Raw genomic sequence first — 27937 nt, forward strand, 5'->3', positions numbered from 1 at the left:
TATTTTGGTTTTACAAGACAGAGTTTCTCTGTGTGTAGCCCTGGCTGTCCGGAACTTTTTCTGTAGACCAGGCTGGCCTAGAGCTCGCAGAGATCCTCCTGCTTCTGCCTCTTGAGTGCTGGGATTAAAGGTGTGCGCCACCACCACCTGGTTAGCTCTTGTGTTTTATTTCTAGATTTTGGTTTCAATCACCTTTACATCAACATAGACAACAATAGGCTAAAATAAAACTTAACAGGACAGGGGCTAGAGACATAGCTCATGGGTATGCCTGGAGAGACCCAAGGGTTGAACATGACAAAAAGCAAACAAAAACCCAGCAATTTGCTATGCTGGGCCATATTCGAATTGTTTATTATATTTTACAAAAATAAATGTGAAAGTACATGACCAATATTATGATTCTGTAGAAACAGAAGAGGACTCAGAGAAAAACAACCAAAAATGGACTTGGAAAAAAAAAAGACTGGAGGTAGTAAACACTTCTTCTCTAACGCAAGTGTGAAGTACATAGACAGCCACCTTGGCTATTAGAAATGAGTATCTCAAGTTTGGGCTGTCTGGGAAAGTCGATTATAGAGCTATGTTGAAGCCAGACTAGAGGAGCCACGACCATTAATATATGAATAAGGCTTTGAACGGGGGCAGGGGGTCAGCTCGCTCTGTTGATGAGTTTGAAAGCACTGGAGCTACTCCCCCAGAAAAATAATAACCACACACGGTTATAAAAGCAGAATCTCCCTGCGTTCTATTCATTTTGCAGAATATCAAAAGCATTTTCCAGCCAACAGTGCGGCAGAGAATCTAGATGGACCTGAGGAAGAGCTTGCCTGCGTTGCCAAGTCAGATGAGGAAGCCAGCTGCCAAATCAGCTATCGGGAAGTTCCTAGCATTCTGGTATCACTTGCTTAGACAGTTTAAGCCAGCGAGTTCTCTGGTAGTTTTCTTTTCTTTTCCTTTTTCATCCTTTTTGAGTAACACATCCAGCTGATTAATGGACGTGTCATCTAGCTCCAAAATACATTCACTCATAACACACCTCTTCCAGTTTTGCCCACGATAGCACAGGGTTCATGGATTAAATAAAGCCTATCCTCAGATAACCCGGCTATGTTTGTGAAGATTTCTTGGGACTCGGCGAAAAGCCCTTGATAACCCTTGAGAATCACCTCTTTTACCCGGGACAAGACTGCCCAAAAGCAGGTCACGCGGCCACCGGGAACCCCGGGTCTCCCTAGGTCTCTCCCATCTCTCCCCCCCCCCCCCCCCCCGGCCCCTGCCGCGCAAGTGCGAAAGACCTCCGAAGCCACCCCAGCCGAGCCAAGGAAGGGGGGGCTCTGGGAGGGGCGGGGGCGGGGCCTTCCCAGTGTTGCTAGGCGACCACGCTCTATGCCCAGACCGGCCCACTTCCTCCACGGGGGGCGCCTCGGGCCGAGCCCAGGCCTGCGGACCTCCTGGAGAGGCCCTCTTCCGGCTTACCCCCCTCTCCGCCGGGCGGTGGCGCGCGCCCGTGACGTCACAGGAGGCGGGGCCAATGCGGCTGCCGGGTGCCGGAGGCGCCATTGGAGCCGGCTTGGCTTGGGACCCGTAGCTCAGGAGTTGGGTCCTGGCCGCCGTTGTTGCTGCGTCTGCGTCTGGTCCTTGGCCCCTCCGCGGGATGGCGTGCGGGGCGACATTGAAGCGGCCCATGGAGTTCGAGGCGGCGCTGCTGAGCCCCGGTTCCCCGAAGCGGCGACGCTGTGCCCCTCTGCCCGGCCCCACTCCGGGCCTCCGGCCCCCGGACGCCGAGCCGCCACCGCTTCAGACGCAGATGCCGCCGACGAGTCTCCAGCAGCCTGCCCTGCCCGGCAGCGAGCGTCGCCTTCCAACTCCGGGTAACCTGCGCTGCTGCTGCGGACTTGGCAGGAAGCCAGGCCAGGGCGTGGGGGGGTGGGGAAGGGGCGGGGGTCGCGGATGCCGGCCGAAATCACCTCTGCACCTCACCTCGGCCATGGGAGAAAAAGGAACTGGGGTGCTGCTGGGCTCGGTTGCTTCCGGGGACAAGAGACATCCGGAAAGGGCAATGGCCCCGCTGTATCGGTTTTCGGGGTTTCCTAGGGCTGGAAAGCCTGGAGGGGTGGGCACCAAGATAAGGTGGGGATACCCCCAGGTCGCCGAAGGCGTTTGGTGTCCCTGAAGCCCCTCCTGCCTCCGCTGTACAAAACCTCCAGGCAGATCCAGTGGGCCATGGAAAATTGGATTCTGCTCACGAACCCTGCCTTGAGTGGGGCGGGAGACCAATTAGAGAGGAGGGGGCGTGAGTGTGTGCGGCGTCGCACCGGGCTGGAGCTTGTAGGGAGACTTGATTTCTAGAAGTCTTTAGAGACCAGGAGCCACCCAGCAGCCGTGGAATATGATTTCACTCTATTTCTTCGAGCGACTGGCCATGTTTTATTGTATGGCTATTGTCTTGTCTCCTGTATGGCTGGGAGTGGGTAGCTGGTGGGCTAGTGTTTGAGAATCCTTCAGGATACAGAGATTTTGAATCAGAAATACAGATGTCTAATACGGTGACTTGACTTCATTTTGGCTAAGGCAAAAAGGAAGGACTCATGTGACGGTCCAGATACCTATCGTATTGCAGCAGGAGGAGGGAAAGTGCCTCAGCATTTATATTCAGCAATTTCAAAGGGATCCCAGAAATGAGCCCTCAAAAGGGGATTTGGTCCGGTCGTTTCTTTGTATTGCTTAATTATTCTAAGCGTTAGCAAAACCTGTAATCCTTTTAAATTTTTCTCACCTTTTCAGTCGCTAGTGCCTTTAGTTTTCATTTCCTCCTTCTGCATGTCCACTCGGAGATGTTTGCTGCCACCAGCAGACCTCTCCAGCTTTGTCTCTGTACTTGTGATCCCTTCTTAAGCCTAGAATCTTTAAACGGTGTCTCTGCCCTTTCCCCTAGAGCCACTTTGCTGTATCTTTACCCTTGAGTTTGTTAATCTCAATAGTCACTTCCTTTGCTGATTTGTGACAGTGTCTCACTCTCTAGCTTGGCCTAGAATCCACAGTGCTGCCCAGGCCTGTCTTGAGCTCAGCAGTCCTCCTGCCTCAGCCTCACAAGTGCTGGACTCACAGACTTGAAACCCATTATGGCTGATCCCAATAATTTCTAAATAGAGTCTCCCCTCCATTACCTAGTCTGACCCATGATGGAATCTTTTCAATTTAAATGTCCTGATGACTCAATGTTATATATAACCTTACACACAGAATGACTGAACGCTGGAAGTGGTTTATTTTTTGTTTGCTTGTTTTTTGTTTTTTATGAAGGGCCCCAAAAGCAGGGGAAGGGAGGGCTGAGACAGATTGCTTGAGCCTAGAAATCCCACAGTAGCCAGGGCAGTGTAGGAAGACCCCAGTTCAAAAGGAATGGAAGTCTATTTACATAAAAGTTTTTATTTCCTTTTTTCTTTTTAAGATTTATTTTATGTGCATTGGTGTTTTACTTGCGTGTATGTCTGTGTGAGGGTGTCAGGTCCCCTAGAACTGAAGTTACAGGCAGGTATGAGCTGCCATGTGGGTGTTGGGAATTGAAGCTGAGTCCTCTGAAGAGCAGCCAGTGCTCTTAACCACTGAGCCATCTCTCCAGTCCCAGAAGTTTTGTTTTTTCAATACTTAATTTTCTGTACAATTGTGTTGTGGTTCAGATGACCTTAGCTGTTTAATGACCATTGTTAAATGTATTCAGAAAATTGAATATGACAGAGTTTGCCTGGAGGTGGTGGTGCACACATTGAATCCTGGCATTGGAGGCAGAGGAAGGTGGATCTCTCTGTGAGTTCAAGGCCAGCCTGGTCTACAGAGTTCCAGGACATCCAGGGTTGTTACATAAAGAACCCCCCTCCAAAAAAATATGACAGAGTTCTACAATGAGGCCTCTTTTTGTTGTTGGAGGTGGTAAGTTTGGAACCCAGAATTTCCGTCATGTCCTGGGGAAACTAAATGCCTAGAACTCTGTTATGCTTTGCAAGTTATTTATTTATTTATTGTTTTTTGTTTTGTTGAGACAGGGTTTCTCTGTGGCTTTGGAGTCTGTCCTGGAACTAACTCTTGTAGACCAGGCTGGCCTCAAACTCATAGAAATCCGCCTGCCTCTGCCTCCCAAGTGCTGGGATTAAAGGTGTGTGCCACCACTGCCCTGCAAGTATTTAATTTATTAAACACACCCCACCCTCATATTTCTTAGTGCTTATTGGATTTTGGTTCTGTCAGTCATGAAAGAAATATGAAGCATTAATACATTATTTAATGCTTTTTAAAATGTATTTAACTTTATTTTATGTGCATTGGTCTGACAGTATCAGATACCTGGAACTGGAGTTATGAACAGTTGTGAGCTGCCACGAGGGTGCTGGGAATTGAACTCAGGTCCCCTAGAAGAACAGCCCCATGCATTTAACCACTGAGCCATCTCTCCAGCCCCCTATTTAACGCTTTTTATCTTAAGTAAAAAATGCCTTCTGGACTCAAAGATAAATAGGAGAGATGTTGTCAGTTGCTCAACAAATAGAATAAGATTTGGCACTCCATACTGTAATCTCAGCACATAATGTAATCTCAGAAGCAAAAACAGGATTACTACAGACTCAGGGCCAACCTAGTCTATATAATGAGTTTCAAGCTACCCAGATCTTATCCAGACCCTGCCACAGAACTCCAGAAAACAGTGATATCATCTAAGGGGGAAATGAATGTAACAGTCTGATTTTTGCATTTTCCTTCTCTTTTTCCTCATTTTGGGAGTTTGGGGGTGGGGGGAGCATGTAGCATAGGCTGGTCTTGAATTCAGTAGATAACTAAGGATGACTGAACTCAGCCTCTTGAGCTCTGGGTTTCAGGCATGTCTTGATTTTGAATCAATTTGGCTTTATTGGACTAACACCCTGCTTGTTAACATTGTGTAGCCAAGGGTGAGTTTGAACTTCGGTTCTTCCTGCCATGGAAGAACAGAATCCCACTATACTGAGTGGGATTACAGACTCCTTGGGACTGAGTTTTTTTGTGGGTTGGGGGGTTAAGACAAAGTTTCTCTAGGTAACCCTGGTTGGCTGGATGCTGGGACTCAAGTTGTGCTCCACCGTGCTCATACGAGGAGGGCTGAGTCTTGCAAAGCATTAGTTGTGGCTTGTAGTAGCCCAGAAACACTGTAGAATTTTGGGGAGGAATTTAGCCTGATAAATAACTGGGAAGCTAAAAGCTAAATAATAGAATTGAGGATTGAAAGCATAACTGTTACAAAGAAATTTGCATTTTTTTAAATAAATGCTGTTTCCTGTTTTAGGAGGTCTTCAGAAGAAAGTCACACCATGTTCTTGCGTAGATTGTAGTTGGCATCCTGGACTGGGTAGCGGATACCGCTAGCCTTGAAGTTGTGTGTTTGCACTGTGCACCCTGCTGTGCACCAGCGCCCCTCTGCCCTCATGCTTGTCCTTTCTTGTTTCATAGCAGTTGCTCACTCACATCCTTGCACTGAATGACTCTGGCAGGTATGCACTTGAGGAGCAGGACTTTTTAAAAAGCCTCTCTGTATTCAAGAATCTGGAGGCTGGATTTCATGCTTTTGCTAAAGAAAAACATTACTATGTTTGTTCTAGCATTTAGGCAGAGTTAGTTTACCTAGATGTGCAATTTCTGGACATACCTTCATCAGCACCATTATTCATTCTGTGATTTTGGTTCTCATTACTTGTTCAGATAGGCATTTTCCATTTACATTGAACAACTAGAATAAAGATTTGAAATGACTTCCTAAAATTGCCATGGCAAAGTGTTATTATCAACACCTCCCACCGCTGAAAAATCTGGTTAAAGCAAACTATACACCGGAACAATTTGAGTTGAAGACTATAATTTCTGGTCTTTAGACTGGTCTGGAATTTGTTATATAGGCCAGAATGGCCTCAGAATGACAGTGATCTTCCTGCCTCCATCCCCCTCCTCCCTGTACTGGAATCACGGCTTTGGTCGCCATGGATGCAGTCTCTGCTTTTGTTATATGGGCTTTATAGTATCTGGAGAAGGAATTTAGTATTATGCCACTATATATAAAACTTGAAACCCACATCCTTCTGGACTCTTGTCTCCAAGAATATAGTTTTATGGTTGCTAATTGGTGTTTCCTGCATATTGGCAGATTCAGTTTGTGATGACTAACTCAAAATAATCATGAGTCCTAGCAAACATTGTCTATTATATCACCTTTCTTTATTTTTCCAGTGCTGGAAATTGAACATAGATTGCATGTGAAGCCAGTGCTCTACCACTGAGCTGTATCCTCGGCCCTCATTTTACTTTTTAAGATAGTCTTACTGAGGTGCTTGGACTGGTCTTCTTCCCCTTACTATATTCTCCAATGAAGCCTTGATCTTGGGGTACTCTTTCCTTGGCCCCCAGAGAAGCTGAGATTACAGGTTGGCATCACCAGGCCCAGCTCAGAAATGTTTTGGGTTCATGACTGGCTTGAGAACATTTGTTTGTTTTGAGACAGGGTCTCACTCAGCCCAAACTGACCTTGACCTAACAGTGCTCCTCCCGGTTACTATTTCCCAATCACTGAGATTATGGGCTTGGGCTACCAACCCAGCTCAGGCTGTTCTCAAACTCTTTGTGTACTCGAGGATGACTTTGGATTCCTGGTTCTGCTGCCTACCTCCTTCCAAGTGCTGCTGGGGTTACTCACAGGCATGGGCTTGCCACCACACCCAGCTCAGACTTTTTTTTTTAAAGAATTTATTTTTATTTTTAATTCTGTGTGGGTTTTTGTTGTTGTGTGGTTGTTTTTTTGTTTGTTTGTTTTTGAGACAGGGTATCTCTGTGTAGCCCTACTTGTTCTGGAATTCACTCTTGTAGATCAGGATGACCTTGAATTTACGGAAATCCTCCCCCCCCCCCCCCCCAGCGCTGGGATTACAGGTGTGCGCCACCAGCGCTGCCTGGCCTTTAGAAACACTGTTAATGAGCCATGAAAATCCCAAGCAGTAGCCCTGAGCTTCTCCCCTGTCTTCTTTTGTTCTTACTGTTGCACTTAATGGTTTTTGCAAAAATTTAACTGTTAAAAAACCTTTCACGATAAGAGACTCACCTTATACTGTGTTTTGTGGAAATGTAAAACTTAACTGAACTAAGATAAGAAGATTGCTTTAAATTTAAGACTAAGGTGGACTACAGTTTGAAACCATTTCTCAAAGAGCAGATAATGGTGGCACACCTTTAATCCCAGTGCTTGGAGAATAGAGAAGGGGAACAGCAGGGAGAGTCACGCGGTTGCCTCAGCTCCAGCAGGATCAAGGCCAGCCTAGGCTCTGCAGGAGACCCTTTCCAAAAACAAAACAAAGTAAAAATAATAACATGACTTATTTTACTTTAAATTGTAGCGGCGAATACAGCAAAATTCAGGTCTGACTTGCTTGTTTACCACGCGAAAAAAATTAAGGAAATTGATTGGGAGGCTTAACCAAAATAGCTATTATTTTAGGAATTCAATTTTTTTGAAGTTTATCTTTATTTTATGTATATGAGTATTTTCCTTCATGTTTGACTGTGCGCCACTTGCATGCCTGGTGCTGTAGAGGCCAGAAGAGTACTTAAATTCCTGGAACTGGAGTTAAAGACTGTTAGGAGCCCCATATGGGTGCTGGGAATCAAATCCAGGTCCTCCAGAGGAACAGTCAGGGCTCTTAACTATTGAGCCATCTCTCCAGCCCTTATTCTAGGCATTTAAAATGTTTTAAAATTTGCTCCAAAGCTACACGGAAAAACCCTGTCTTAAAAAAAAATTTTAAATGTGTTATGTTATCTGCATGACATTTGTGTGGTGGTCAGAGAACAATTGTAGGGCTGGTTGTCTCCTTACAGTTTTCTGTCAGGGAACTGAACGCGGGGCAACAAACTTGCACATCAGACACTTTATGCACTGAGCCATCTTACCAGCTCCATAAGTAGTCAGAATAAGAACATTGAGTCTTGAGCTCTAGGACTGGCATGTATAAACATTTACCTGTTAATAACATGGAGATGAGGAAGAGACTATGTATAACCTGTATGACAAAGGAAATATTTAGTCAGAATATCTTCTTTGGGCTGGAATGTATCTCATTGGGAGAGTGCAGGGCTAATGTAGAAAATACTCGGTTTGAACCCCAACATCTTCTAGAATAAAATAATAAAGACCTTTCTTGCCTATCTTCTCAAAGTTTTTAAGGGTGGGACGTTTGAAGAAATGACCACAAATGAATGTTCAAGTTTTTGTGTTTTTTTTTTCTTTTATAGAACAAATTTTTCAGAACATAAAGCAAGAATACAGCCGTTATCAGAGGTGGAGACATTTAGAGGTTGTTCTCAGTCAGAGTGAAGCCTGTACTTCAGAAAGCCAGCCTCCCTCCTCAGCACTCACCGCACCAAGTTCTCCAGGTAAGCATATTTGGTGTTGAAAATCTGTTTCAGAATTTGTGAGCTTAGTTTTGCGATGCACATCTATAACCTTGGCATTTAAGAGGCTAAGACCAGGATGGTGCGTTTGAAACCAGCTTGTGATCTATAGCAACACTCTGTCTCAAAACAGTTTGCCCCTCTTAGCAGCAGTGTGTCCTTTAGCCACCTGTGCTGTGTGACTTTCTCAGTATTGTGACAACCTGACAAATTAGGCAGGAAGGTTATGATTTCAGATGGCATTGTTCTTCATGGCAGCAGAGACATGGGGAAGTGACTTGATTCATGCATTGAGCTTTTGGCTTTTCTTCATATGGTACAGACCAGGAAATGGGGGTGACATGGAACCAGATGCAGAAACATAAACTTCAAAGGCCTGTCCTAGTGACCTATTTGTACCTGCTGGGCCTCATCTTTTAAGACACCACAATCTTCAAAATAATGCAACAAGCTGGGGAACAAGCCCTTAAAACATGGAGTTATGGGGGATGTTCTAGATTCAAACCATAAAATGGAGCCAAGTTATTTCTTATTTAAACTTACTAATTTTTTTTCTTAAATGTTTGCTTTGAAGTTTTGTTTTTGGTTTGGGCAAGTTTGTTTGTTTGTTTTGGTGATTTGTTTTTATTTTATGTGCACTGGTATTTTGCCTGCAGGTATCTACATGTATATGGAGGTGTCATATTCCCTAAAACTGGAGTTACAGACAATTGTGAACTTCTGTGTAGGTGCTAGGGATTGAACCTGGGTCCTTTCTTAACCACTGAGCCATCTTTCCAGCCCCTGGGCAAGTTGTTTTTAGATAGGGTATTACCATGTCATCCTGGCTGGCCTGGAACTCCCAGGGATCCTTTGTGTCCTGGGTGCTGGGATTAAAGCTGTGTATCACCATGCCTTGTCCCTCATTTTGTTGTTGAGACAATGTCTCAATATGTAGCCCTGTCTAGGCTGGAACTCAGTATAAAGACCAAGCTGTCCTCCAATTTGTGGAGGTCTTCTTGATTGCTGACTACACACTTGAGCTATCACACCCAGCAAAGCTAAAAATCCGGTGCTCATGTGCATTAATCGTATTTTAGGCACATAAATAGAAGCCGTATGTGGCACTATATTGGGCGAGCAACTGTGGGAAATTTGTTTTAGAAAGTTCTGTTGGACAGTCCTGTTTTGTAACCTTGACATGTGGTTTGCCGGGGCAGTGCTCTAAAATCTCAGGATTTGACATTGTCTCCTTCACTTAGTGGGATTTCAATACAGTCTCTCTGTGTATCCCTGGCTATCCTTGAACTCAATCTGTAGATTAGGTTGTTCTCAAACTCAAAGGATCTGCCTGCCTCTGCCTCTGCCTCCCTAGTGCTGGGATTAAAGGAGTGTGTCACCACCTCCAGGCCAGAAATACAATGTTAACATAGTAGAAAACAATGTAAGTAGAGAAATGGTGAGTGGCTAGATGTTTCAGTCCTGTCTCATTTGTAGATAAAAAAAAAAAAAAAATACTTTGTTTAGTTTAAGAGGAAAAAGCCACAAAAGATTTGTTTCAAGGTGATAAGTAGCTTAAATACTGACAGGAATGTAGAAACAGATTCTAGACTGACATCTGAGGCCTGGGCTAGAGCTTGGTCTTTATGTTGATTTATAAGGCTGTTCTACCTTCAGCAGGCAGGAAGTCCTGTGGAATCGGTTGCTCCAGAATCAAGCTTTTGCTGCCTTCTTTTGGCCTCACTTCGAAAGTAGAAGCTTGCTATAATCTTATCCCTTCCATTTTTGCTGAGTGTTTTGAGTGAGCTTGTTTGATAAAACATGTTCACATCTGAAATCTTAGCCCCCAAGAAGCTGAAAATTACAGTTTTGATTTCCACAGTCTCTGCTGGTAAAGCAACAAAACAGAAAAAGAAGCCTATAGGTAAGAGATTCATTATTAGGTAGCAGAGAATGACCTTGACCCCAGTTCCTTATCCTGCTGCCTCCACCTTGGAAGTGCTGAGTTTATAGGAGTCTGATTAGTCACAAAAGGAGCACGAGTTAATAAAGGTGTAATGACTGGCCCGGTTGGTGGAGTGCTTGCTCGCATGCTGATGAAGCCCTGAGTGGGATCCCCAGCACCAAATAAAACTGTAGCCCCAGTATTTGGAGAGGCAGAGGCAGAAGGATCAGAAGTTAAAGGTTATTTGGGGGTACTAACAATTTGAAGGACAGCCTGGACTTCTTGAGACCATTTCCAAAAAGGGAGTCGTAGGAGATTAAGGTCAGTACTTGTTTTATATTATAAGCAGGTCTGCTGGTCCTGAGCTTCAGACTCCCTGTAGCTTACAAAATTACTTGCGGATCCTAAAAGTAAAAGATGCCCTGGCCCTGCCCTGCTACAGAATCATTATCAGAAAGTGTATTTTTGGTGTCTGTTTTACAGACTTTTCTAATCTGATGTCCACGGGAGTGGGGCACATGTACCCCCAGGGTAGCTGTGAATGAAGTCTAATACAAAGTCATGAACTTTAGACATTGTGAGTGGCGGAGTGTAGTGTTGAATGCTTTTAATTCCAGCACTCAGAGGCAGAGACAGGTAGATCTCCGTGAGTTACGGGCCAGCCAGGACTATATTTTTTAAAAAAAAAACCTTGAAAACTTTTTTTTTTTAGCTTTCTTTATATCTTGATTATACGGTTAGTTCTCAGGCATGAATTTTGTAGATGACAGTGTTGTGTGTCCCAGTGTGTGAGAAGGTTGGACACCTCTGAGTGATTTCTGATGACCTTGTGTTCTAAATGTATTTTTCCTAATCAAGACTGGAGGCAGAGGCAGGCGGATCTCTGTGAGTTCAAGGCCAGCCTGATCTACAGGAGCTAGTGCCAGGACAGGCTCCAAAGCCACAGAGAAACCCTGTCTCGAAAAACCAAAAAAAAAAAATTGGAAGCTTCAGCTTTAAGCTTTTGGTTCTGGTCCTTTATGGGGTATGAACCCAGATTATTAGGACTCAGCTAGCACAGGGCACATATCTGTTCCCCTGCTTCTCAGTTTATCCTTAGTTTTGCTTCTAGAGCACAGACCAGGGAAATAGCTCCATCTATACAGGGCATGTTGGAGAGCCAGTCCTCAGAATGCACATTTTAAAAAAATCTAGTGTGGGGGGCTGGAGAGATGGCTCAGCGGTTAAGAGCATTGCCTGTTCTTCCAAAGGTCCTGAGTTCAACTCCCGGCAACCACATAGTGGCTCACAACTATCTGTAATGAGGTCTGGTGCCCTCTTCTGGTCTGCAGACAGAATATTGTATACATAATAAGTAAATAAATATTTTTAAAAAATTAAAAATAAAATAAAAAAATCTAGTATGACAGCACACATTTGTAATCTTAGCACTTAGAGGTGGAGATGGGCAAGATTCCTAGGGCTCCCTCAACAGCCAGGCTAGCCTAGTCTTTGTGTATCGTGAGTGTTTCTGTGAAGGTTGTTAATTCCGAACCATAGAACAGGAATCTGTTGTGTAAAGATTTGTCTTTTTGGGGGATAGGGAATACTTGAGGTTTGGTTCAAGTCTTGAATTAGGCAAGTGCCCTACATCAATCAGTCTTTGATTTTTGAGGGTCTTTCCCACTTGCGCCTCAAACTCCATACTTTTTGCATCTAGAGTAGCTGAGATTATAGGCATTTGCCACTGCACCCGGCTTATGTTTATGTTTTTGCCAGGTTCTTCCTGGATGAAGAAGGACCAGCCCACCTTTACCCTTCGACAAGTGGGGATAATATGTGAGCGCCTCCTAAAAGACTATGAAGATAAAGTTCGGGAGGAGTATGAGCACATCCTCAGCACCAAACTTGCAGGTAGGCTAAGGTGTGGACTGCTGCCGTTGATGTAACTCAGAAAAGAGGGCTTCGTGCAAGAGAGCTTATGGGGTTGTGAGCGCTGCAGCTGCTCTTTGGGGGCACAGGTGCTACTTACACATCATGGGAGAACTCATTTACATTTCTAAAAACAGATGAGCCAAACTCTATATGTAAGAATTTTCTGGAACTATAGGCATTGAGTAGGCCGCCAGCTGGCAAACAGGTGGTTGACTTAGGGTGCTGACTTCCTAACAGGTGTCAGAATTTTTCAGTGCAGTGTCACCAGCATGTTCAAAATTTCTGCATTGGAGTCACATTGTTGTTACAGAAGTTAAGTGTTCTTTGGGAGGTATGACAGAAAAAAAGCAAGTATAGGTCAGCTGAGGCTGGAAAAAAGGTCGTTATTAGTAAAGACAAGTAGAGCCTTGTGTGATCAAGCATAGTAATGGGGCTGATGTGACTCAGCAATTAGAGTACTTCCTGCCCTCCCAGAGGACCTGAGTTCAGTTCCCAGTACCCATGTCGGGTGGCTCGAGACCACCTATAACTCCAGCTCTGGCTGATCCAACACTGTCTAGACTCCAAGGGCACTAGCACTCAAATGCACATACCAACACATGCATACAAAAAATATTAAAGAGCTGGGCGGTGGTGGCGCGCACCTTTAATCCCAGCACTCAGGAGGCAGAGGCAGGCAGATCTCTGAGTTCGAGACCAGCCTGGTCTACAAGAACTAGTTCCAGGACAGGCTCCAAAGCAACACAGAGAAACCCTGTCTTGGGGGGGGGGGGAAATTAATAATAAAAATAAATATGTCGTGAGGCAGAACCTGGCAGATCTCTCTGAATTCAAGGCCAGCCTGGTCTTAGAGCATGTTCCAGGACAGCTAGACAGAGAAACACTTGAAAAAACAAAATAAAATAGAAATAAATCTGTAACTTACTATGTGGACCAGGCTATCCTCAAATCAAGAACTCCCTCAAGAAATGGGCTTCCAAGGATGAGCCACCATTTTCAGCTTACTTTTTTTCTTTGTTTTCTTAGTTGGGGATCCACCTCAACCATTTGTTTAGACAAGCCCTCTGTTACTGACCACACTATAATCCCACTCATTCATGCTTTCATTTTGTGATTTAAAAAAAAAGGACTTGAGGGCTTAAAATTTACTATCTTTGTTCTTAGAGACCGTGGGTAGTAGTAGGTGGAATTACGGGAGAGAGAAGAGAATGTTTGAGTAGAGAATGCAAACAGGGAAAACAGATTCCATCCTGCTTCCTAAATTGCCTGGGGGCTTAGGGATGCGTTTCTAGGATAAGTATATACTCTTTACTATATCTTCACAGAACAGTATGAATCTTTTGTGAAATTCACACATGATCAGATCATGCGGCGATATGGGACAAGGCCAACAAGCTGTAAGTTTACCAAGTTTTTCTTTAAAATTTCCAAGTTCTAAGATTTTGCTTGGGAGTATTTTGTGTCCCGAGAGCAGAAGGCCCTGGGTTGTTGCTCTTGCAGAGGCCCCAGACTCAGTACCCACATAGTGGCTCACAAACACCTTTAACTTCAGCTCCAGATCTGATGCCTCCTGATCTCCGAGGGCACCTGGCACATACATGGTGCACAAGCATATATGCAGGCAAAATACTCATGCATAAAATAAATAACTCTGAAAAATAAACGGTTTGAAAAACCTTATAAAGTGAAGTGACTAAGAATACTTTGGTGTTCAGAACAATATCAAGCCACGAAATCCTAATTTTACATAATCCTCGCAGTATCCTATGAGGTGGGACTTTCACTATTGACCCCACTGTATTGGTAAGGACAATACTTACAGATGGACTCACATTTCAGCCACAATTGCCACCTGTGGCCATTTGTCTCCAACACCAGTCTCTTTATGTCTTTTCTCCAAAAAGGTGGCTCCGGTTAGTTTATGGAAGTTCAGGGAGTGATCAAAATTTCTTAATTCTAAATATTTGAAATACTTGACAAATTTCTTAAATTCTGCCTTTTAAGTGGTAGCTCAAGCACTGTTTGATCGTTTACTGCTAGTGTGTGTTTAAAAGCATGATGACTGCATCTTCATTGTTCTTTCTGTTTGTCTTTTAACCCTAAATTGCAGATGTATCCTGAAGCCTTCTTGCCTATCTGGGTACCAGGTGTGACCTCAAGAGATGGCTGCTGTACACTTTTTGCAACTGGTTTGATATCACATTTCAGCTCCAACTTTGCATCCTGAGAACACTTAAATGTTTCTGCAGGTCCATTTTATACAACTTGAAAGACCTTAAAACTTTCTGGTTGCCACAGCATATCTTTCTTTTCTGCTCATCCACTACACAGCTGTGCCCTACTGTGATAGGTTTTCCAAACAAAAGTACCTGGAGCAGCAGTTTAGCAAAGAATGCCTTCAGTGGCACACAACACGTGGAGTTTCCCCAAGCACAGCTCTGTGAGAAGTGTGTGAGAGTGTGTGTGTGTGCGTGTCTGTGTGTTTTAAGTTATTATTTGTATTGTGCAAAAATTTTTTGATCTTGGGGATTCTGGCTGTGAATTTGATGCACGACAATTATGGTTAGAAACATTTTTTTTGGTCTACAGAAGATCATTAATGTTTGGTGACCATATAAGTTGTAACAGTGGATTGTTTTATGTGTAGGTATTATCGTTAAATACAGGGACTGTTTCCAGGCACAGAATTTGAATCATAAGTTAGGATGGACATTAGACATGATTATGATGCTGTAGGGAAGGTCTACAGTCCTAAATCTGCAAATACATGGTGAGAAATTAGAACAAACTGGAGACAGGCCATCAACATATGGACTCTGCCTAGCTGTGCTGGAAAACTACTTTGACTCCAAGCCTTAAAATACCCTGTGGAGTCTGAGCTCACCTCATTCATACAGTCAAGGAGCTCCCTGCTCCCTGGACACTGAACTTCTACAGGGAAAAGTTCTCCCCTGGAGCGGAACATCAGGGTGTGCTCGGAGCATAACACAGGGGAGTGCAGGGCTGGGCCAGGCCTTGCAGCACTGCTACTGGGGAGGAGCCACTTCACCTTCTCATCGGTTTCAACAAAGAATCTGGATCTTTTGTCCAGGTTCCCCCAAACTCCCCTAAGGTGTCCGTGTTCAACTGTTAGAACTTGGTTTTGGCAACCCCCTGCCTAAAGTCGCTTTTTGGCTGTTCTTTGCCTTGGTCCCGAGGCTGTGAGCAGAAAGCAGCCTCTGTTTTGAGGAGGTGGGAGTTAAGTATACATTTATTTTTACTGTGACTTGTTCAGGACCACATTATACAAAATGCCTTGTTTCCTTTACTGTTGTTTTGGAAAGGAAAGTTTTATTAAAATTGTTGTAGTTTGAATATAGAATAGTTTTATTAATTACGGCTTTATTTTGGGAAACTCTTGAGTTTTAATTCAAATGTTTGCCAATACCTTCCAAAGTAAGGTGATATTCAGAGACAGTTGTTGAGATCTGATAGCTTACGGACATTTCTGGGGTATTCACATTTGAAGATTCCTTATTAATGAATGTCTTTGACTTAAATCTAACCAAAAACTGCAACATTATTCTTTGTACATTTTCATTATATAGTGTTAACAAGCTTAGTTGCAAACAAATAAAATCCTTAAGCTATTTGTTTACCTTGCCTTCTTGGTACTGTGATAATGTGTACTCAGATAATTCTAAGGCTGCTATAACCATTTCCATAGTTCACCAACCTGTTGAGATTTATAGACGCCTAGAACCCACCTTCGCTGTTTTATAATTAAAGAATGATTGGCTCACATAAAGGACAGCTTGTTTCATCTCTTCTTTCTTTAGGGCAGTTACTTGTTCCTTGAAGAGGAGCCTTAGTAATGTTTTTGATGGCGTGGCTAAAGACCTGTGAGGGTGCCAAGTCTCAAAGACTGCTCACCCAAGGCCCGTTAGACACCAGTGCGCTGTGCTCCTTTACTAAGCGTCAGCCAGGTACTTTCATGAGAACAGTCATGCCACCCTCTCAACTGCTAGCAGGGCCTGCAGGCTGCTCTTAGCTTACCCATTGGGACCACTGAGTATGATACCACTGTGGTTGGCCTTAAGGGCATTAAAGCTACACACAGGAGACCTGGAAGCCTGTGGGTCTTTGAAGTTGAAGGTCATCCTTGGCTACATAGCATTAAAGGCCAGTTCATGAGACCCTGTGTGTATATGTGTGTGTGCGTGCAAGCATTTGTGTGTATGTAAAAAAAAAATTTTTTTTTAACTTCTAGGGATAGAACTTAATCGTATTTCCCGGGTAGGGAAATTCCATTGTCTTACGGAAATCCTAACTTAAGAATAAAACCTACAAAAACTACAAGGATGCATTGGAATGTGTAATTTCAGAAAAAAACTGTCCTGGGAGCTTCTTAAGTTACTCAGCTAGGTGTGGTGACTCGTACTGTTTGATAAGTTTTGCCTTTTTGACAGTACTGGGGTTGGACCTAGTGCTTCACAAATGCTGGGCAAGATCACTACCACTGAGCTATTTCTCTGTCGCTATAATAATGACCCTGTGTGCCTCAGAGGAAGAAGAGTGCCAGGTGATCCAAGAGTCGGTTAGAGTAGATTGGGGGTGCAGCTCAGTTGGTAGTGTTTGTTCAGCATGCACAAAAACCTAGATTTGGTCTCTAGTACAACTTGAAAGCACGCATGTGGCTGTGTCTGTATTACATCACTTAGGATGCGGAACTGAGAAGGTTAAGGCCCTTAGCTACATGGTAAGTTGGAAGCTTGTGCTGTGTGAGAGCCTTTCTGACAGTGATGAGGGGCTACAGGTGACTCTGGTTGAGCATGCACTGCGCTAGCAGAGGACCCAGGTCTGATTCTGGTTCCTACAATCCACTCTAGGTAACTCACAATCACATGTAACTACAGTTCCAGGGGATCTGATGCCTCTGACCTCGGGTACCCATACAACATGCACATTCGCCTACACATAGACATAATTAGAAACGACAGACAATCCAGCCTCCGGGATTATTTTTAATGAAATGGTTTACATACACTGGGCTTGCACCAAGGTACCAATGTTTGAGAAGTACAAAGGTCAAGATGGTAGTTCAAGGCCAGTCAAGGGTTGTTTAAAGCTCTCAAAAAGGGGCCTGGCAGTAGTAGCACACACCTTTACTCCCAGCACTTGGTAGACAGAGGCAGGTGAATCTAAGTTAGAGGCCAGCCTGCTTTATGGGATGAGTTCCAGGATAGCCAGAGCTACACACAGAAAAGAAAATGAGCTGGAAAGACAGCTTGGGTTAGGAGCATGAAGCAGTCGACATCCTCATGCCCCAATGTGTGTGCACACCTGAATGTGTGTATTCACACACAAGATTTAAAACAACGTCAGTGAGATGGTAATGGTAGTAACTGGATGGCTAAACTAGATTGTAAGGGCTTCTGAGGTGTACTGCACACACAGTACTTCATACCCCTTCATTTTATGCTTTTATAGCATTCTGTAATGCATTTGCTTCGTGACTTCCACTACTACGTTGAGCTGTATCACTATGGCCCTTTATCTCTTGTCTCCTGATGAGGGGCTAGCTGAAGTACACCTCTATATTCCGACCTCAACTCCCAGGTCAGATGATTCAAGCCTTCTCTCGGCTGTCAGTCTAGTGGACAGAAGGATAATATGGTTCCCTACTTAGTTAGGTCTTGTGTGCCTCTAGGAAAGAACAGTGTTTGCTAGGGAAGGCCCCTCAGCCCAGGCAGTGGCCTGCAAGTGGGGTCTGCTCTTAGGATGCCGACTCAGTAACACCTATTGTGGTCTATGAAACCAGACTGTAGTGTGTTAATCTATGATGAGGCTGGATGGCAGGTGTAGTAGACTCTGGTTTGCTTTACCATGCCACTTTATTTTTTTTTTCAAATATTTATTTATTTATTACGTATACAATATTCTGTCTGCATGTATGCCTGAAGGCCAGAAGAGGGCACCAGACCTCATTACAAATGGTTGTGAGCCACCATGTGGTTGCTGGGAATTGAACTCAGGACCTTTGGAAGAGCAGGCAGTGCTCTTAACCTCTGAGCCATCTCTCCAGCCCTACCATGCCACTTTAGAACCCTCATTTGGTGAGCCAGGCGGCAACGCCATACATCAAGCTATGAGGCAATTTGGATTGAGATGGTATTATATAGTCCAGGCTGTCTTCTCCCTGAGGCTGAGGGTTATCTTGAGTTTATCCTCCTTCCTCTACCTCTCAAGTGCTAAGGTAACAGGTTTGCATCCTCACAATACCTAGTTGTATATGTGGATCTGGGGTTGGAATCTAGCACTCTTACCAACCAAGTCACATTCCTAGCTCAAGGGGATTCTTTTTGTTTTTTCCACACAGCCTTCCTATATAGTTCTGGCTGTCCTGGGATTCACTATATAGACTAGAATGGCCTCATTCACAGAAAACCACTCTGACTCCCAAGAACTCAAGGGTGTAAGGTAAAAGAGGCCAAGGAAAACCAACCTGACCCTAGCTTGACTCCCAGGGCCATGGCTTGAAATCTTATGAATCCCTAAGCTTGCCCCAGAATCAGGCTACTGAAACCCATCAGCCCCAAGCCGTCCTGGAAAGCCCACCCCCCCACTGGATTGTACTCTTCAGTTTCCTGCTGCTTCTCACCCTCGAGGAGCCACCCTCCTCAGTAAATCCCTTGAGTGAGGTTTGTTGTGGGACGAGACAGTTTTGCTAGAACAGAGCCTAGCTTTAAGACTGGGGAAGTTTTTCCTAGAGTAGTTGCGCTAGCACTGGGGAAACCTTTCCCCAGAGCAGAGCTGTAAGCTGCTACACTTAGGGTGACTGTGATATTCCTTGGCTCCCACCTGACAGGACACCTTCCCATCCGAGCCGCAACGCTTGCAGAAGGGACTTATGTCTGGCATCTTGAGCCTGACTCTTTGCTCACTTGGCTTTAGGAATTCATGGTTTGTACTTCTTCCTTCATCTCCAAATGGAATTCACACAGTCTGGTTTCTGTCCTGCAGCTCAATTACCAGCCTGAGAATTTCCAGTATCATGGCCTCCTCTTGTTCCAGGCTTCTTTTTTGGGGTGGGGGCGGTTCGAGAGGGTTTCTCTGTGTAGCCTTGGCTGTCCTAGATCTAGCTCTTGTACACCAGGTTGGTCTTGAACTCAGAGATCTGCCTGCCTCTGCCTCCTGAGTGCTGGGATTAAAGGCATGCACCACCACTGCCCAGAGTGCCAGACTTCTTAAACTAATACTTTGTATAGCAGTAAAGACACTTAGAATTTCCACTATGTGAATGGGCCCAAGATAGTAGTGGGAGTGGATGCCCAGGGTACCTTGCCCCACCAGTGAAGCACAGACACCTGGTCCTCAGGCAGTCACTGAATTTTGTTCAGAGGGATTGGGCTGGGGCCCTAGGCCTGAGTTCCAAGAGCCTTGGAGTCTTGATGCTGCCGAGATGAAGATGGGCATAAAGTTCTTTGCCTCATTATGCAGTCCTAAAGAAGCATTGAGGAAGTTGTGGAGGGGTAGGGACTCAGAATGGAGGACCCAAAAGTTCATGTCTCTGTTTCGGGATATAAGCACAGAATTTCAGAAGCCTGTGCACCATAGCAACAATGGTTCAGACATGGTTCCTTCTTGGTTTGGGAGTTGTGGGTTTTTTTTTTTCAGCCTTTACATTCAAGGAAAGGCCAATGTTGCCTGTGAGGACCCTGTTGTCCAGTAGTAGGGACCCATTCACACTTAGATCTACAGCAGACATTGATAGGGCTGACAATGCCCTCATGAAGGGTTTAAAAATGTCTGAAGAGCCAGGTGCTGGTGAGCCGTGCAGTAAAGGTACTTGCCTTTAATCCCAGCACTCAGGAGGCAGACGGAGGTGGGCAGATCTCTATGAGTTCAAGGCCGGCCTGGTCTACAGAGCAAGTTCCAGAACAGCCAAAAGTTCTCTGTTATACAGAGAAACCCAGTCTCAAAAAGCCAAAAAGGGAAGAAAAAAAGAAAGAAAATGTGGCAAAATCTTATACCTTAGTTCTCTCAAAACAATAAGATGGAGCTATACATCTGGAAAGCTTTGCCCCCACCCCCAACTAATATAGGGCTCCAGTTTGTCAGATTTCCCACTGCTACTGTCATTCCTCAAACTGAGGCCAAGGATCATTTGCCACTGAACACATTCCTATGCAGTCAGTTTTTAATATTGGGTTCCATTTAGCTGAGGAAACACTGGGATTGTCCTTTTCTCTATTGCTACATATAGTATTTCTGAGGAGAGATATAATAAAGTCTGTACTGTTGAAAGCCTGGTCATGAAGATGGATTGAAGAACTGGGGACAGGAAGTAGATAATAAAACTTGTGAAAGGACTCTGCCTTTACCTGCCTGAGGGACTGAAAAGATGCTACCACCAAGAAATAAGAAACCAAGGGTGAGCCGTGCAGTAAAGGTACTTGCCATTAATCCCAGGATTTGGGAGGCAGAGGTAGACCGGACAGCCAGAGCTGTTAACAGGAAACCCTCTCTTAAAAAAAAAAGAAAAGAAAGGAAAGAAGAAAGAAAGAAAGAGTGGCTGGGGAGTGTAGCTCAGTCATGAGCATGTGCTAGCATATAATGACCTGGGTTCTAGCCCTAGGATTGCAAGAGAAAACAAAAGGAGTTGGTCTGAAAGCGTGGTCGTCAGTTCCTTGCTATTCGAACTTGGTAGCATGGTTCACACCAGCTATCCATAATGAGCTAGTATTTTGCTGGGCACACGCTGAGTGCTCAGGAAACGAATTGGGGTGAAACTTTTCACGTGGAGCATTTAGCTGATGGAAGGGGGTGGGCTAGAGCAAGTTGGAGTGATTGACATTAATATTGTGGACCTTGGGAATTTTCTACAGAAACTTTTTTTGGGGGGAGAATGGGATCTGGCTGTGTAGCCCAGGCTGGCCTTGAACTGGCCTTGAACTCACAGGCAGCCTTCAGTCTCAGCTTCCTGATTGTTTTTACGCAGATATCCTCTGATAACTTCGAAGAAATTTTTTTCTTTTTCTTCTTGTGTGTCTGTCCACCCGCTTTCCCCCCAGACAGGGTTTCTCTGTGTATTCCTGGCTGTCCTGGAACTCTCTGTAGACCAGACTGGTCACAGACTCAAAGACCCGCCTGCCTCTCCCTCCAGAGAACTGGAATTAAAGGGGTGAGTCACCACCGCCCAGCCAAAGAACTTTTTTTCACCATGTCACAATATAAACCAGTTTCTATAGCAGCTCTATAGCTATTTGTAGCCCTGGCGGCCTGGAACTAGAGATCCACCTGCTTCTGCCTCTCAAGTGCTGGGGTCTAAAGGCGTGCACCTCCGTGCTAGTAGCTATTAACTTTCTTTTAAGATTGACTTTGTTATGTGTATGTTTTGTCTGTTTGCATTCTGTATCACGTGTATGTTTCTGGTGTCGCCGAAGTCAATAAAACATGTTGGGTTCCCTGCCAGCCATGTGTTCCGGCTTCCTCTGCCAGAGCAACAAGTGCTCTTAACCCCTGAGCTATCTCTCCAGCCGGCAGTTAGGTTTACTAATAGGGAAACAGGCATCCTGAGCTTAGGAAATAGGGAATTACACACGTGCTTTGGGGCCACGGACCACAGGCAGAGCAACTACGTGTGCTTGGAGTGAGAGAAGTAATAATCTTTCCCAAGTGTAACCTCGGACAGTGCTGAGAGCGAAAACTCACTACGGGTACAGTCGCCTAAAGGTCAATCCGCAGTCAGCATCTGGAGGCGGGGCCGCTGAGTGCGCAGGCGCAGATCGGCTTAGTTTCTACGGCTCCCGCAGAGGCACGGCCGGCGATCGGCTTGCGGCGTCGCGCTGTAAACGTCGCACGGCGAGCGTCCTTTACGGCAGGCGTCTGTAGCTTTCCCGAAACCGGCTGTCGTGATCTGCGCCCAGGGAGCCTACAAGGGCACTTCTGTGGTGCGGTAGGTGCTGCTGTGTCCGTACAGCCAAGGTGCTTCGCAAAGATGTCTCCTTGACAAACTCCCTTTCGCTGTGGGTGGCCCGGGCCCTGGGAATGTCCTTCCTCTTCCCAGGTCTACCCCTCCAAGTCATCTCCGTCCTGTGCCGAACTCCTGCCTTGGTCTTTCCGCCCTGACGTCCCGCTTCATATTTTTCTTCTTCTTCTTCTTTTTCTTTTTTTTTTTTTGTTGTTGTTTTTTGTTTTTGTTCTGAGTGTAGTCTTGTCTGTTCTGGAACTCACGCTGTAGACCAGGCTGGCCTCGAACTCAGATCCGCCTGCCTCTGCCTCCAAAGTGCTGGAGTTAGCCACCACGCCAGACTGCCCTCGGTTTCTTAACCGAGTCCTCCAGTGATTTCGGCCCTCATCCTCCCGAGCCCTCTGCTTTCGTTCTGTGCGCTCGGCTCAGCAGCCGCACCAGAACCTCTGTCCCCACACATGCCCTAACTCTTCCTATTGTCATTGCCATATTGGAACTCAATGCTCGTGTGTGTGTGTGTGTGTGTGTGTGTGTGTGTGATTGCCGTATTGGAACTCACTGCACCTATGTGTGTCCCTTAGAGTTACAGGCAGTTATAAATTGATAAATTGTCATGTGGGTGCTGGGACTCAGAATCTCGAAGACTTTTTCTCATCTCCTGAGGATTCCTCCCGTGAATTCTAGCTGGTTTCCCGCTTTACCTGTAGCGTGCTGAGTAAATAATTGAAAGGATAGGAAGGAACTTTATAAACTCAGTTCACTACTAAGAGTGTGCCTACAGGATGCTATTGATGGGTGCTGTGCTTGCTTTCCAGTCTTTTGCAGTTTTGTCATTTAGGATTATTTTGTTCTCTCTATGTCAACATTACTATAAATTTTCCGCTTATTTTTTCTCAATGTCTGCTATATTTTTTTCTTTTGTTTTTTTCGAGACAGAGTTTCTCTTGCTGTGTAGTCAATCCTGGAGCTCTGTAGACAAGACTGCTCTTGAACTCTGCCTCCTAGTATTAAGGGCCTGTGCCACCACTGCCCTACACGTCTGTCGTATTCTACTGGGCACCAAAATTTATCCATTTCTTTATGGTTGTATGTGTAAATTGTTGAAATTTCCTGTTTGTTTTTAATTGTACTTAATTACTTTTTAGCAGTTTCCCAGCATTTGTTCTGTTTTTACTCTTGAAAGCAAAATCCAGTAAGACAGACATACAAATATTTTGTTACAGAAATGGATAAAGTACTTTTTTAATTTGATTTTTTTTTCTTTTTGAGTTTTTTGAGAAAGGATTTCTCTATTGCTTTGGAGGCTGTCCTGGAACTAGCTCTTGTTGACCAGGCTGGCCTCAGACTCACAGAGATCCACCTGCCTCTGCCTCCCGAGTGCTGGGATTACAGACATGTGCCACCACCGCCCAGCTTTAGTTTAATTTTTTAGTTATGTGTGGATGTGTGAATATGGGCATGTAAGTGTAGCTGCTCTGTGAGGCCAGAGGCATCATATTCCCCTGAAGCTGGAGCTACAGTTGGATGTGAACTGCCCCCAACTTGGTTGCTGAGAACCAAACAGAGTCCTCTGCTAGAACAGCATGCACTCTTAACCACTAAGCCTCTCCCCAGCCCAAGGCAGACTACTTCTGTGAAAGGAGACACCCTAGATTGAAGAGAGTGTCATCTAGGTTGGGATGGAAAGAGTGTATAGGAGAATGTAAAGACATGTGTGCTTACACTTCTTTTTGTTTTTCGTTGTCTTGGTTGTTGGGGTTTTGTTTTTGTTTTTTGGTTGTTTTCTTGAGTCAAAACAATTTTTTCACTATATATATATATATATATACACACACACACACATACATACATACACATATACATACATATATATAAACTCCAGTTTTCCATGAGTTTTGTGAAAAACCCCTAATTATTCAACTTGGAGAACTTGTCTAATAAAAAAGTTTGGTAATCCCTGCACTTGGAAGGTAGAGGCAGGAGGATGAGGAAGTCAAGGCCCTCGACTACACTAGTGACTTGAAGGCAGCCTGGCTGAGATCAGATAGTCTCTCTTTGGTGAGAAGAGAGTTAGGGACCAGGACCTCACAGATGAACTGTCTTGTTTTTTCTCAGAAGCATCTCATTTTATTACACTCTTATTTTCTTATCTTTTGTAGTCATGCCTTTCTTTGATGTGCAGAAAAAGCTGGGCATTAGCCTTGATCGCCACTTCGTATTCCAAAGTACTGAGCAGCCCTTCAAGATTCCCGCTCGATGCCATGCCTTTGAGAAAGAGTGGATAGAGTGTGCACATGGCATCGGCGCTACCCGGGCTAAAAGGGAGTGCAAGATAGAATATGAAGATTTCGAGGAATGTTATCTTCGTTATAAAACGGTCAGTAGGTAACAGTGACGGGAACTGAATGCCTTCCCTTTCCTCCCCCCCCCCTTTCTCTCTTTCTCTCTCTCTCCCTCTCTCTCTCTCTCTGGTCATGCTGGGGATCGAATCCAGGTCTTTGCACATGTTGGGAAGGTGCTCTGTCACTGAACATTTCTGGTCCCTTGGGCCATCTGCAGTGTGTTCAGTTGGTCTTTGGGCAATGGCTTGCTCACAGGTAATTGACGGATAAAGCTTTTGTCATGAAACATCCTGCACTCAGGAAATGAAGAGCCTCTGAATCTTAGGCGGGCCTGTTCTTCCCTGGTTTTCTTCTCTTCTCTTCTTTTCTTCTTCTCAGCCTGCCCTCGACTGTGACTAGAACTGCCTGTGTGTTCAGGCCGTATCTTTTCAGTAGTCTGTAAAGCTCCCTGGCTTTAGTTGGTTGTTCCTGAAAAGTTTTCGTTGGGTCTGGAGAGATTGGTCATGACTCTTTGGTTAAGAGCACTGACTGCTCTTCCAGAGGACCTCGGTTTCAGTCTCAGCACCCACATGGCCACTCACAATTATCTATAATTACATTTCTAGTGGATCTGACACCAGGTGGCCTCCGCTGGCACCTGGCACACATGTGGTGCAAAAACATATATGGAGGCAAAACACCCATACACATAAAATAATTTTTTTAGATTTAGAAAGAAAAAGTTGGGGTGGAACTTCCACCATCTTTGAGCCCTCCTTGGAGACGCTCTCAAACCCTGTAGATCTATTACAGGGAACATGATGGAACCAGCTGGATGTATTGCTGAAGAAAATGGAGGCGTTCATTAATGACTGCATTAAGCAAACTTGACCAAAGGTTCAGGGAGGGAAAGGTCTTAGCAAATGAATTGCATAACATGTGGGCCCTGATCTTAGAGAAGAAAGCATTGGCGTAGGCCATCATTTCGTCTGTTTTTATGTTGCAGGTATACCAAGCAGAAATTATTCACTTGTTTATTTACTAACTTACTTATTTTTGAAACAGGGTCTCATGGTATAGCTCTGACTGGTATGTAACTCACTATATAGACCAGGCTAACCTCCTACTTTCATGTGCCTTTCTCTGCCTGCAGAGTACTGGGATTAAAGGTGTGCACCACTACCCCTGGCTGAAGGTTTTTATTTTGTCTCCTAGTCCAGGGAGACAATCTAGATTTTTAAATTTACAGCCAAGTTACCTGGATCAAAAAATTTCAGTAGTTTAATTGTGTGGTAGCACAGGTCTTTAATCTCATGACTGCGTTGTAAGTTCCAGGCTGACCAGGGATACAAAGTGAGACATGCATGGCTCAAAAGAAAGAAAAAAAGAAAACAAAAAGAAATTTAGAGGGGCTGGAAAGATGGCTCAGCGGTTAAGAGCATTGCCTGCTCTTCCAAAGGTCCTGAGTTCAATTCCCAGCAACCACATGGTGGCTCACAACCATCTGTAATGAGGTCTGGTGCCCTCTTCTGGACTTCAGGCCTACACACAGACAGAATATTGTATACATAATAAATAAATATTTTTTAAAAAAAGAAATTTAGAAAGAATGAGGGAGTGTCATTATTTTTTTATCTTATTTTTTTATTTATTTTGTGTTCTTCAGCCTTGCAGGTGCTGGTATTAACACATATAATCCTTAATGCCCAGCTGTCTTTAAATATTTTAAGTCATATTAGGATGTACAAATGTATTGATTTGTGTGTCTGCATGTGTGTTCATTGTGTGGGTGAATGCATTTGCATGGTAGGTACATGGTGAAGGTCAGAGGACATCTTTGTGAAGTTGATTCTCTCCTACCATGTGGGTCCCAGGGATGAACTAGGTCTTCAGGCTTACATCAGCTCCTTTACCCACTGAGCTAGCTCACAAATATCTCTCTTAATAGTATTGTGATTATATATATGATAACATGGGGTGTTCTCATGCCTGTGTCACAAAGTCATTCTATCCTCATATAACCTTAATTTAAACCCCAACAGTTGTTGATGGTGGTGTTTGAGGCAGGGGCTTACTGTAGCCCAGGTGTCCTCTCCCAGAGCGTCCTGAGTGCTGGAATTATAGACAGGAGCCACAATGAACCATTTACAAACTATTTTGTTTTGATTTTTGAGACAGAGTTTTTCTGTGTAGCCCTGGCTATCTACAAATATATATATATAGCTATACATGTATAATGCACACACACACACGTGTATATATATATATATATATGAAATCTTGAGTCTGTCATCGTGGTGCACACCTTTAATCCTGGCAGTCAGGCAGAGTCAGGCAAGTCTCTGAGTTCAAGGCCAGTCTAGTCTACAGAGCAAGTTCAAAGACAGGGTTACACAGAGAAACCCTATCTTGAAAAATCAAAAAAAGATAGGAATTTATTAAACGTTGGGAATTAATTTCCAGCTAGTCCTTTTCTCTGTTTTTCAGTTCTTTAAAGCTTAATTTAGTAGGCTAGAGAGTTGGCTCGGAGTAAAGAGTATTTGCTGCTCTTCCAGAGGATTAAATTGAATTACCAGCACCCACGTCAGGCAGCTTACGACTGCCTGTCCCTCAGTTCTCACTTCTGTGGGTATACACGCTCATGTGTACACATACACACACAAATACACATAAATAATTATTAAAATATTCTTGTAAAATGGTAAACTTCAAGTCTGGGTGGGGCAGCATTTACCTAGCATGTCAAAGCCTTGGCTTCAGACCTCAGCACAGAAATTTTATTTTATCTTTTTGGGATTTTGGTTTGTTTTTATTTTTTGAGACAAGGTTTCTCTGTGTAGTTCTGACTGCCCTGGAACCTGGCTATGTAGACCAGACTGGACTGGAACTCACAGAAATCCTCGTGCCTCTACTTTGGCCTTCTGAGTGCTGGGATTAAAGGTATGTGCCACCATGCTTTTTAAAAAGCTAGAAATTTTTAAAAACAAAGACAGAAGGAGACTCCATCTCACTGGACTTCTTGCATAAAAGTATTCCTGAATTTAACAGTGAAACTACAGTCTAGCTTTTTCTCAAGCCTTCGTTTTCTGGGGCCCGTTTCCCCTTACCTTAATGCCTTTTTTACCCTTACAGATGAAGCGCCTGGGTGAAATCAAACGACAGCGGGATAAGCTAGTTAAAGAGGGGAAATACACCCCTCCGCCTCACCATGCGGGCCAGGCGGAGCCCAGGCCCTGAGCAGAGCAGGCGGACGCTGCTCTTGATGCTGTTTGCCGCTGGAAGAAAGTAATGAAAGCTGCTTCATCGAGTACATAAAATAAAGAATTAGTCAACCTTACCTATTGTGTTTTCTCTTGGGCCGTG

At 44.4% G+C, this 27937-nt stretch overlaps 2 protein-coding genes and 1 long non-coding RNA gene across 4 annotated transcripts in view; 2 read left to right on the forward strand and 1 right to left on the reverse strand.

Annotated features, from left to right (window-relative positions):
- Positions 1–27937, reverse strand: part of LOC148122683 (uncharacterized) — a 411935-nt gene that overhangs the window by 245960 nt on the left and 138038 nt on the right. The gene's annotated exons all lie outside the window — the stretch shown is intronic.
- Positions 1502–22411, forward strand: Akirin1 (akirin 1). Its single transcript, XM_087903893.1, has 6 exons — positions 1502–1874; positions 8305–8445; positions 12146–12280; positions 13627–13698; positions 21975–22166; positions 22263–22411. The coding sequence occupies exons 1-6, from the start codon at positions 1658–1660 to the stop codon at positions 22409–22411; spliced, it is 906 nt and encodes a 301-aa protein (XP_087760019.1). The 5' UTR covers positions 1502–1657.
- Ndufs5 (NADH:ubiquinone oxidoreductase subunit S5) lies at positions 22091–27911 on the forward strand. 2 transcript variants are annotated; one of them, XM_087904630.1, is made up of 4 exons: positions 22091–22115; positions 22156–22238; positions 24413–24630; positions 27707–27911. In XM_087904630.1, exons 3-4 carry the CDS (start codon positions 24415–24417, stop codon positions 27809–27811), a joined length of 321 nt encoding a protein of 106 aa, XP_087760756.1. In that variant the 5' UTR covers positions 22091–22115; positions 22156–22238; positions 24413–24414; the 3' UTR covers positions 27812–27911. The 2 variants fall into 2 exon arrangements, with proteins under 2 accessions (XP_087760756.1, XP_048290446.1); XM_048434489.3 differs by lacking the exon at positions 22091–22115 and having other exon boundaries at positions 22150–22267.

This window comes from Myodes glareolus, chromosome 3, assembly GCF_982192425.1.
Source record: "Myodes glareolus chromosome 3, mMyoGla1.1, whole genome shotgun sequence".
NCBI lineage: Eukaryota > Metazoa > Chordata > Mammalia > Rodentia > Cricetidae > Myodes > Myodes glareolus.

What these genes read in the sequence shown, in the direction of transcription:
- Akirin1 (XM_087903893.1), top strand. Translation starts at nt 1,658, where the DNA reads ATGGCGTGCGGGGCGACATTGAAGCGGCCCATGGAGTTCGAGGCGGCG. An exon ending in GCGTCGCCTTCCAACTCCGG is followed by an intron (nt 1,875 to 8,304) that starts GTAACCTGCGCT and finishes TTTCTTTTATAG; the next exon opens with AACAAATTTTTCAGAACATA. An exon ending in CACCGCACCAAGTTCTCCAG is followed by an intron (nt 8,446 to 12,145) that starts GTAAGCATATTT and finishes TGTTTTTGCCAG; the next exon opens with GTTCTTCCTGGATGAAGAAG.
- Ndufs5 (XM_087904630.1), top strand. Translation starts at nt 24,415, where the DNA reads ATGCCTTTCTTTGATGTGCAGAAAAAGCTGGGCATTAGCCTTGATCGC. An exon ending in GTTATCTTCGTTATAAAACG is followed by an intron (nt 24,631 to 27,706) that starts GTCAGTAGGTAA and finishes TTACCCTTACAG; the next exon opens with ATGAAGCGCCTGGGTGAAAT.